This window comes from Neoarius graeffei, chromosome 7, assembly GCF_027579695.1.
Source record: "Neoarius graeffei isolate fNeoGra1 chromosome 7, fNeoGra1.pri, whole genome shotgun sequence".
NCBI lineage: Eukaryota > Metazoa > Chordata > Actinopteri > Siluriformes > Ariidae > Neoarius > Neoarius graeffei.
In genome coordinates, this window is record NC_083575.1 from 39,479,204 (window position 1) to 39,489,570 (window position 10,367).

General features: G+C 38.6%; 1 protein-coding gene across 1 annotated transcript; it reads right to left on the minus strand.

Annotated features, from left to right (window-relative positions):
• Nucleotides 1-574: 574 nt before the first annotated feature.
• Nucleotides 575-2,990, minus strand: six3a (SIX homeobox 3a). Its single transcript, XM_060924668.1, has 2 exons — nucleotides 2,299-2,990; nucleotides 575-761 (listed from the first exon to the last, which is right to left on the minus strand). The coding sequence occupies exons 1-2, from the start codon at nucleotides 2,988-2,990 to the stop codon at nucleotides 575-577; spliced, it is 879 nt and encodes a 292-aa protein (XP_060780651.1).
• Nucleotides 2,991-10,367: the final 7,377 nt, after the last annotated feature.

A 10,367-nucleotide genomic window follows, 5' to 3' on the forward strand; every position in this document is an offset into this window, starting at 1 on the left:
GAGAGAATGATCGCATCATTTATAGGATATAGGCATAATTCAATATAAAATCTCGAAATAAAAATAAAAAATCTGATACAGTTCCACATTTGACCAGTACCCCACACAGGCAGTGACAGCAGTGAAATAAAAAGGTGCTTACGACTCAAATGATTGTCTGATGAAACTAAAAGAAGAAGGATTGCATCCTGGCTGCGCTGTGCATTACCACTCGAATTAAAATAATAATAATAAAAATAATAAAAATTAAAAAAGGAGGATGAACACCAGATTGTGGAAATTCCCTCTTCTCTGTCATCCTGGCAGAAAACATCGAGTGAAAGGTTATTTCCTGCGTATTTAAAAAAAAAAAAAAACCTATCGATATTTCATGCAAGTGATGGGGTAAGTAAGGGAAATGCGTGGGTCCTGTTGAAAGCGCTTGAACAAAAAAAAAAAGACGTGCTTTTATATTTTTGTTTTCTTTTTTTTCTCTCTGAATAATTATGGTCCGTTTTTTGTTTTCCCCGATATTTCATAATGTTTATTCAGGTCCATATTCCCTGCAAATATTTCTTTCTCTTTTATTTGCGTATCATACGTCGCATTCAGAGTCACTGGACGTTACGGAGAGGATGGACGTGGCCATGTCGGCGCGCTCCGTCACGCTCGACACGCTGGTGGTGGGACTGGCGGCGGTACACGGCGACTCAGCCGAGCTATGCGGAGTGCATTCAGATAGAGAGCGCATGCCGTTCTGTCCTATGGCTTGGTGCTGGAGCCTAGATGGGGAAAAGAGAGAAAGAATGAGATCTCACTTGAGGATGAAATATTTCTTCATAATTATTCACTAAATACCAAAATCCCAATACCTCTATAGCTGTGGGTATGATCTGTAGCTTGAACCTGATACAATTCTTCAGCCAAGTTTGAAACACAGGCCTACAGCATGCAGCTACACTTAGTTCAGTAGACAAGAAGCACACTAGTATTAGCCTCGATTAGCCTGAAATCGCCTAAATACACTGTTGCCTTTAATTCAATTGGCTACCAAACCTTTAGCTTTCTTCTATAACATTTGGGCTAGAACAAATCCAATTTCAAGTCATCCCATTTTGACCACCTTGGTAAAACAAACAAAAACAAACCAAAGTCATGCTTCCTATATTTTATCACTGTTTAACTATAAAATCACATTTGATTCATATTTTCCCTCACAAAATAGCTTTGGGTCTTGAACTAGCCATTTTAAACGTCAATTTAGATTTAAATATTGATTTTGTCCCATTTAACAAGGTTTGTGATTTCTGAATTGTTTAGGAAATAGCTCTGACCCAGCCGGAAGCCAAACAGCGCCTCAAAACACTGAGGGGAAAAAAAATAAATAAAAAATATAGATATATATTGATCAAAATGCTGAGCATGATTAATTCTAAATTAAGCGCAGGTTTAAAATATTATACAAACTTTCCTTTCTTAATAATAACTCTGATTATACGTCATAAATGACTGACAGGGCAAAAATATCTAAACAAAATATAATCTATCTTGCCAGGTAGACTCGACCTTGGTTGTCTGTAAATGTGTTTACAAAATATTATTATTATTATTATTATTATTATTATTATTATTATTATTATTATTAAGAAATTGAATAAAATGTGTATATGCTGTTGTGTTCCAACAAAATCTGAAGCTTTAGCACACGACCATGATATCAGAAGTAAAACTGTATATAATTTGTTTGAGTAGATAAGATGACATGAAAATGCTAATCCTATTTAAGGTATTGTTACGATGACTGTTGAGAATGTTAAATTTAATAATATTTCATTTAAGGGCTATATTAATAGGCTATTAATCTACAAACCTGATATCCAACAAAACAGTAGTAAAGGGGATTATATAAAGCACATCTGATCACAGAGTGTTTACAGGTATTCTAGCTCCATGTTTGTATCTGTTAAATATCTGCATTTTGCAAAATAATGGTTATGAAAATTACTGTGTACGAAACAAAGCACTTTTGTTTTTGTTAGCACTATTTGTTTTAAAATTACAAACATGTTTTGCTTCTATTATCTCTCACTTTTATAATAATAATAATAATAATAATAATAATAATAATAATAATAATAAACACAAATCCTAAATCATTGCCTTGTTTTCTAGCTTTTGTATCTTTTTAGCTACAGTTGCTAAATATCCAGCCTGCTTTATAAATACAGGCCATAAATACTGCTTTATTTCGCAGTGAAATTTTGAAACTTTCAAATGTTGTCACTCCGAGCGTACCAAAGCCATAGAAATGTAGCATACCTGTTTTTTGCTGCCGCAGCTCTGTCTCTTTGCCTCCGGTTTTTAAACCAGTTTCCGACCTGTGTAGGAGTGAGTCCAGTGGCCTGCGCCAGTTCTCGTTTCTTGCTGGGGTTGGGATACGGGTCCTGAAGGTACCACTCCCGCAACAGACTGCGCGTCCGTTCCTTGAAACAGTGCGTCTTCTGTTCACCGTCCCAGATGGTTCTGGGCAGCGGGAACTTCTTGCGCACTCTGTACTTATCGACTGGTCCGAGCGGGCGCCCCCGCAGCTTCTCGGCCTCCTGGTAGTGAGCCTCGAGCCACATGGCCTGCAGTTTGCCGTGCGAGTCCTTCGTGAACTTGTGGTTTTCCAGGATATGATAGAGATCTCGGAAGTTGCCCGTATGGAAGGCGACGACAGCGCGGGCGCGCAGGATCGACTCGTGTTTGTTAATAGCCTCGCATGCGCCCGGTGCCACCGGCAGCGACCACAGAAAGCGACCGAGTCGCTCGATGTCTCCGGTCTCCTCAAGCGTCTCGCAGACGCTCGCCACCTGCTCCGCGGAGAAGTTGAGGGTCGGTAGCTGAAACATGGACAAGTCTTCGGGAGACCGGGCGCTGGGCGCGCTGCTCGCCACGAGCAAGGGCCGATCAGCGAAGTTGGGCAGGAAGAAATGGGAGGGATAGAGCTCTAAAGGAGATCTGAAAACCATGGAAATGACCTGAGAGAGAAAGAAAATTAGGCAAGGGAAAAAAAAGAGGAACGGACGAGTGCAAGATTGAATGATTCAATAGCTATCGCCTAATGACACCAGCCTCATAATATCTCCCCCTAAAAATCCACGCGTGAGTGTAGCATTGAAATATTTTGTTTCGCTTTTCTATTGGTCTTCTTGGTGTCGTTGTGGGGTTGTCATGGCAGCCCTGCCAATCACTGTCAAGCGTGCCAATCATTAGCCAGTACGTAGTGGCTTTCACCACTTGTGCTGCTTGCGCGGAGGGGGGGTTATCAGGAAGTCCGATCTGAACACCGCCCTCCCTCCTGAAGCAGAAGCCGAGGCTCAGCCTATTTGTTGAATGGAATGAGCAATTAGTGGGTGGAATATTATTGCGATCTTAACGAGACTCGTTAAAGCTAAAGAAGATATGTAGTAAAGAGAAGGCAGGGGTGGCGGCTGCTTGGAAGAGGGGGGTGACAGTCGTGCACATGGAATCCACATTTAAATGAAGGACTTGAAACGGAGTCTCCAACACGGTGCGCGTGCACTCACTAGGCTATATGAACATAATCTCTATACATCTGTCGGTATGAATGTCCTTTTTTTCATATTTTCTGACAAGTTCATGTTAATGCTTTCTCCTCAACGCGCTATTTTCTAAGTCAGGAAGCTATAAATCTTGCCGTTTGTTTTTCCTTGAAGCCCACAAAAGTGAATTTGGACGTTCTTTCTTTCTTTCTTTCTTTCTTTCTTTCTTTCTTTCTTTCTTTCTTTCTTTTTCTTCCTGACACGGATTTGGCTGTCATCTGTGCAGATACACTTGCTGATGATGCTGGCTCAGCATCCCTCTGCTGGCTCCAGTGTGTTTTATGCAAAGGCAAAACACCAAGGTCTTGCCCCTTGCGTGAACACAGGCAATGAGTAAAACCTATAACTTTGATATCAAGCACACCGCAAATTAAAATATCTCAATATTTTATATCCACCGAAAATACTGAAACAGGTTATTAATTCTTACTCCTCGTTCATATTAGGCTAATATTTCTTTCTTCCTTTTCTTTCTTTCTTTTTTTTTACAGGGTGAGCCGCTGCACCAGTTTTGCCTTGAAACTGGAAATACATTGGGGGAAAGAAGAAAAAAAAACAGCCACATTGTGTGCTTTTAGCTCAAATGACATGCAGAATCTACTTAAAGCCAACACAATGATCTTTCACTATAGCTTATTCAAGAATTCCAGTAATTTTTTTTTTTTTTTGCATTCCACCACAGCTTTTGGAGGACTCTGATGACAGATCATACCCACGCAATCTGATTTGATTTTCCTGTCATATTTCCTGTTGTTAATCTATCTGTCAGTGTGATAGCACAGATTTACTCAGAAGTTGGTAGGTGGTATGATTGTGAGTTTTATTTTCCTCCAATATTACACTCATTTGCTTCCCTGTCATCTGAAACTTCATTGAAGCAACTCTAAGTACCACTTGAATTGGTCGCTTTGGAAAGCTTCTTGGACTGGAAATAACCTGTATTGAAATGCTGAGCGCATATTCCTGCTCTAATCCACTCTCGCCCGGCCGGATTGCGTTGAGGCCCCTGCATGCTGAATATTCTGAAAGCCTTGCGTGTCCAGGTGTTTAACCCGATCACCTTACACGACCACTGAGTTTTAGGGTTTTGGTGTTTTTTTTTGGTTACTTGGAAATCTGTGCTTGCAGGCAAAACGGAAATGACCGAGGGGGTGACGAAATATAAGGACTGAAATGGGGTGCGCATAAGCCCCTGTTAAATCACTTTATTTAACATGGCCCTTTGTTTACGTTAAGCATGTAATTAACACCCCCAAACAAGTTTATTCACCTGGGCTAATTGTCTGTTTATCCCCGAGCTTCCACTGCTGTAGTCTTTGCGATAAGCAGCGGGGGGACGAGCTCCTCAATACCGACGAGCCATTAGCTCCCTCTTTGTTTATTTAATTCCGCACCGCCTCGCAGCACAATACAGGCACCCGGTAAACTCAATCGCGTGACTTTACAAAAGAAATAGATGACTTCAACACTTCAGCCTTAACACTAACTAACTTTGTGCCTTTTTTTTTTTTTTTGCGTTGGATGAACCAGATGCTTCATGTCTTTCTTTTATGTGTCCTTACAGCATGAACCGTTGAATCTGGCAGAGCTGAAAATAAGGTAAAGAATTGTCGACCCATCTCACTGATAGCTCTGTGATTTGCACGTGGTTTTATTTTATCACGGAAAAGCCTTTCCTCACGCGGACGCGCACGCGTGTGATTAGTGTGCCGCTGAAAACGTGTGAGCGACCAGAAGACTTTTAGAGCCCGGATCTGCTCCAGTTCTCCTCTTTCAGGTTCTAGTTTGGTTTTATTTTTTTGATGTTGAATTTTAAAGGAAAGTGTTTCTCCAGTGGCAACAGTCCCTCGTTCTGTGAGACGCGCGCGCTCTGTAAGACGCATCTATGCATTGCATTTAATCTGCTTTGACTTGTTTTGCCTCCTCTTCCTGTCGTCATTTCTTCTTCGCTGCTTCCTCCCCCTTCCATTCATCACATAAGTCTTTCTCTTTTCTTCTTTCTTTGCAGCTGCGAAATTCATAATGCTGTTTCAGACTACTGTCACAAGTAAGTTTTCTCTCCTGAATCGTCTAGACACAGCTGGCAGGTGACGGCGGTCTGTCTGATATAGGTTTCAGAAATATGGACCGATATGCGTCGGGGGAAAAAAAAGTTAATAGGTAGGCGACGTGCATTTATTTCAAGTCCACTGAGTTGATTAAAGAGGCGTCCCATGATAACAAATTGCATATTCTTATTACTTTACAGCTTCCGCCGGGGACACGCTGCAGGCTCGCCACTCCAAAAAATCCGGAAAGGGCAAACGCAGCTTGCAGCTTTGTGGGGCCGTCGAGATGGGGCGCAACTGCCCGTTTTTATTTGCTGAGTCGAAAGCTTTCAACCTCTTCTCTTGTGCATCGCCCAGGACCTTTGCATAGCCGTAACCTACAGACGTGATTTGGGGTTTTTGACACTCTGCTGAGGCACCATGCACTGATAATGTGAGTACAGAACTCATACAGCACATATCCTATAACTTTCCTAAAATATCTTAACTGTATGCTGGATGTTATAACTAGTACTGAAGCAAAACGTTACATTATAGATTGTGACTTACATCGCTTATTTCGTCCTTTATTAGTCGCTCTGAGGAAGTATGCTATTATAGTTACAGAAATATATGTGTGTGCGTGTGTGTGTGCGCGCGCGCGCAATGTCCTGATCACAATTTCCTCCTAAAATCAAATTCGATCGAATTCTGTTATTTTATTTTAGAAACAAAAAGTTCCTGAATGATTATTTAAAGGTTCATTGCATCAATAAGGATTCTTAGCTTTTATTTGTATTTGGGTTCTACTGACACTTTAAGGGTTTCCCCAGGGGAACCGCTGAAGAACCTGGAAAGCTTCTAGATTTTATGAGTGTAAATTTCATATACTTTTAACACTTGCTTTTGTCATTCTGTTTTAGACTTCCGTTTTTGTTGACAACGAACCTTAAGCTGTTTTGGCAAAGTCCATCTTATTGTCCTGTGAAGGTTTTGTTCTCTATCACCATGTCTTTTTTTTTGTGTGGTCTCATTAAGTGGGCATCCTGCTAGGTCTGCAGAATTATACGGGAGCTGTCCAATCAGTGCATGTGCACGGCTTGTTAGCGACATTTAATGAGGCTTCTCTGCGCTCTGAGAGAATGGCACCTCGATGTTAGATGTACCTTGTGTCAACTCGTTACTTCTAATGAAGGCGTTGGAGGATTCTCTGCTGAATGGAACCAGGCGGCCAGAACTGTAGGCCTTCTTCTTCCGAGTTGTCTTGCTTCAGCCTAGCCAAACTCCGTGTGTGTGTGTGTGTGTGTGTGTGTGTGTGTGTGTGTGTGTGTGTGCGCGCGCGTGGGGCTGGTGAGGGGCCTTTTTTATTTTAAATCCAGTGATCACTCTTATATGGGGCTACATGTGGGACATCTGCCTTTATACCCAGAGAACCAGAGAGGACAGATCAGCCACACGGTTAGCTATAACATTAGCTCTGATATTGCTGTGTTGATTGACCTGGGCGTCAGGTCACTTTGCATCTTAAGAAGTTCCCTCCTGTCCTTGTGATGTGAGATAAAGCCATAACACACCCTCTTATATATTTTACTCCTAACCTTCCCCCATCATCTCTGAAGCGTCTCTCTCTCTCTCTCTCTCTCTCTCTCTCTCTCTCTCTCTCACACACACACACACACACACACACACACACACACACACACACACACACACACACACACACACACACCTGACGCTAAAATCAATTATAAACACCGAGCTTTGCTGGTCATACTTTAATACTTATTTTATTTTTAAAATATTTTATACAGGGTAATACGTCAGAAATGTTTCACAATTCTCAATTATACAAACAAACAACTAGTCTGTGTTTTTATATGTTAGTTTGATTGTTTATATGAACAATGAACAAAGCAATAATTGTGTTGGGATTTTTCTAGCACAGTATGTTATTCATATGGAAATGAAAATCAATCAATTTAACCTAGAATAAAAATTTATATCAATTTGAAAAGTCATTTACCAGTCACAAAATGATGACGTTTCTTAAGCCATAAGAGTATTTTGACTTGAGTTATAAAACACTGTTTGTACATTTGTAGCTGTACATTATTATTATTATTATTATTATTATTATTATTATTATTATTATTATTCCATAATGTGATATTTATCATAATATATAAATATTATGATAAATATAACATTAGGGAATAATAATAATAATAATAATAATAATAATAATAATAATAAGTATTATTATAAAATAAATAACTAGTATTATCAGCAGTAACTACATGCATATAAATGTATTTATTCTTTACTATAAACGTCAGGTCAAGGAAACAAGAAATGATTCGTTATTGGCAATTGGGAGTAAAGATTAGATCTTCTGTTTCTGATAGAGGAACATTCTGCTGTGGGATTCTAAACTGAAGCTAAAGAACCCTTAAGAGCTACAATGAGTGTATTTACAAATCATAAATACTTCCTTTAACATCTTCCACATGCTAATAACTAAGTTAAAGGCTGCAGAAAAGGTTTTCTCTTGCAGGGCAATGCCTGCTGTTGGTGCAGGCGGTGAATCATCATTGTTCAAGGTGTGTAAATCGACCGCTTAACGCACAAATAAGGTAATTCATGCATTTGCTTGTGACCCTGAGCCTGTGTAGCGAACACATTACACTCCACACAATTATTATTATTATTATTATTATTAAACGTTTCTATTTTTATATAAGGCGTTATATAATAGGTTAAGTTCTAGGTATAGTTTACTATCGGTCAAACATGATGAAACAATTTACAGTACTATATGCAAACTGAAGTTATTATATTAACCTAGGGAAAAGATATGAAATGGCTGTGGCAATCCTTTTGTTTGTCAGAGCCACTGTCACACTAATGTATTCTATTAGCTTTCACACAACGAAATTACAGTTATGGATCTTTAGTAAAGTGACTGACACTATTGTGCAACCCCCATGTGCAGTTTGTAAGAGTATGGCTATTTCAACTTTAATTTTAGTCAAGTTTTTTTTTTTGAGCTTTGTATTTTTATGCTCATCAATTTCCACTGCTCAGTTCCAAGTCTTTTTTTTGTGCTGCAGGAAAAAAAAAATACAATTCGTAGATGAGATCAAGCCTGGCATTATTGTTTTATGTGTTTTATGTGACTTAAAATCGGAAGATATTAAGTTACTTCTGTAGATACCTCAAGTGCCTCTGTGACTCTGAATCTACAGTGTTCAATGGCGCACTGTAGTAATTATCCTGATTTTTTTTACAGGTTCTTGCATGAATTGTCATCGAGTATGTCAGTGATTATTACTCAGTGGGATTATATTAACGCAAAAAAAAAGTTTCCAGATTGCATATTACTTATACAATATATGATTTTTAAAATATGATAAATATCCAACTGCATCTGAGACAATAGCTGATATTTTACACCAAATGAACCGAGCTATTAGCTATAATATTGATTACAGTAATGGAAGAATACGCACTGTGTTTATTTGTATCCAGCTGAACAGTTTAACTTTTTACTGCTATTATCGACCTTATATTTACCTAACTTGGCTACTTAGAACTTCGCTAAGTCGTTTTGGAGTCTGTCTAAGCCATTTTCTCAAAAAATTTACACTAAATTGATGATCACAGCAGACCATTTCATTCGAAACACTGAACGTGATAACTCCTCTTCGGACTGAAATATCCCCTGCATCTATTTGTCTCCTTTATCTAATTAAATCAAGGTACACTGGAAGGTAAAGCAAGCATCATCGGTGTGTTTAATTTTCACAACTTCTCGGCGTGAAACGTCAAGTAAAAATGCAGATGAGTTTATTTTGTCAACAGTACCATATCGAATTTAAATTCACCCTCCACCTCTTGTGAATTCTTATCTATTGCTATCTGTAGCTCAAACTACAATGAGAGAAAATGCCGTGTGGATTGAGCTCGTTATGTGCGGGTGAGTAACTCCTGTCGGATGGGATATGTGTCTGCTGTAGAGCTGCACTGGGATCGATAGAGAGAGAGCGGCTGGAGAACTACGGGATGGTGCAGGAGCTGAGTTGCATCAGCCTGACAGCTACAAGCGCAATAACGCCAGTGAACCTCAACAGGTAGAGCTGTTCCCCAAACCCACTACTGCTGAGGAAAATATAATAACAGTATGCACACACATCAGCCTCATTTAATTTGTCCAGCTTTCCATAATGGCATGCAAAAATGCAATTTCATATAAAAAGAGAGGATTTTCTGTCTACAAAACGAAAACTAGCAAGCTGAATATTATGTGGCCCTGAAAAAAAAAAAAATAAAAAAAAAAAAAATATATATATATATATATATATATATATATATATATATATATATATATATATATATATATATATATATATAAAATGTATTTTATTTATTTATTTTTTGAGCCCCTAAAGTTCCGAAACGGCGATTTTTTTTTTCAATCTTGTGCCCACAAGTTATCATCCTGTGGGATAAAGTTATTATACAGATGTTTGGATTGTCCATACTTAAGATAAAGCGCTGGTTTTCATGGGAGCTCGTTATGGTCAGCATTTAGCTTATTTTAAATTCCTTATATTAGATAGCAATGTGCTTCTTTTGCGTTGTAATTTTTTAATTTATTATTATTATTATTATTATTATTATTATTATTATTATTAATAATAAACACTTTGTAAGTTATTTTTAGTACATTTTCAACATGTACAAACCGAATCTCAGA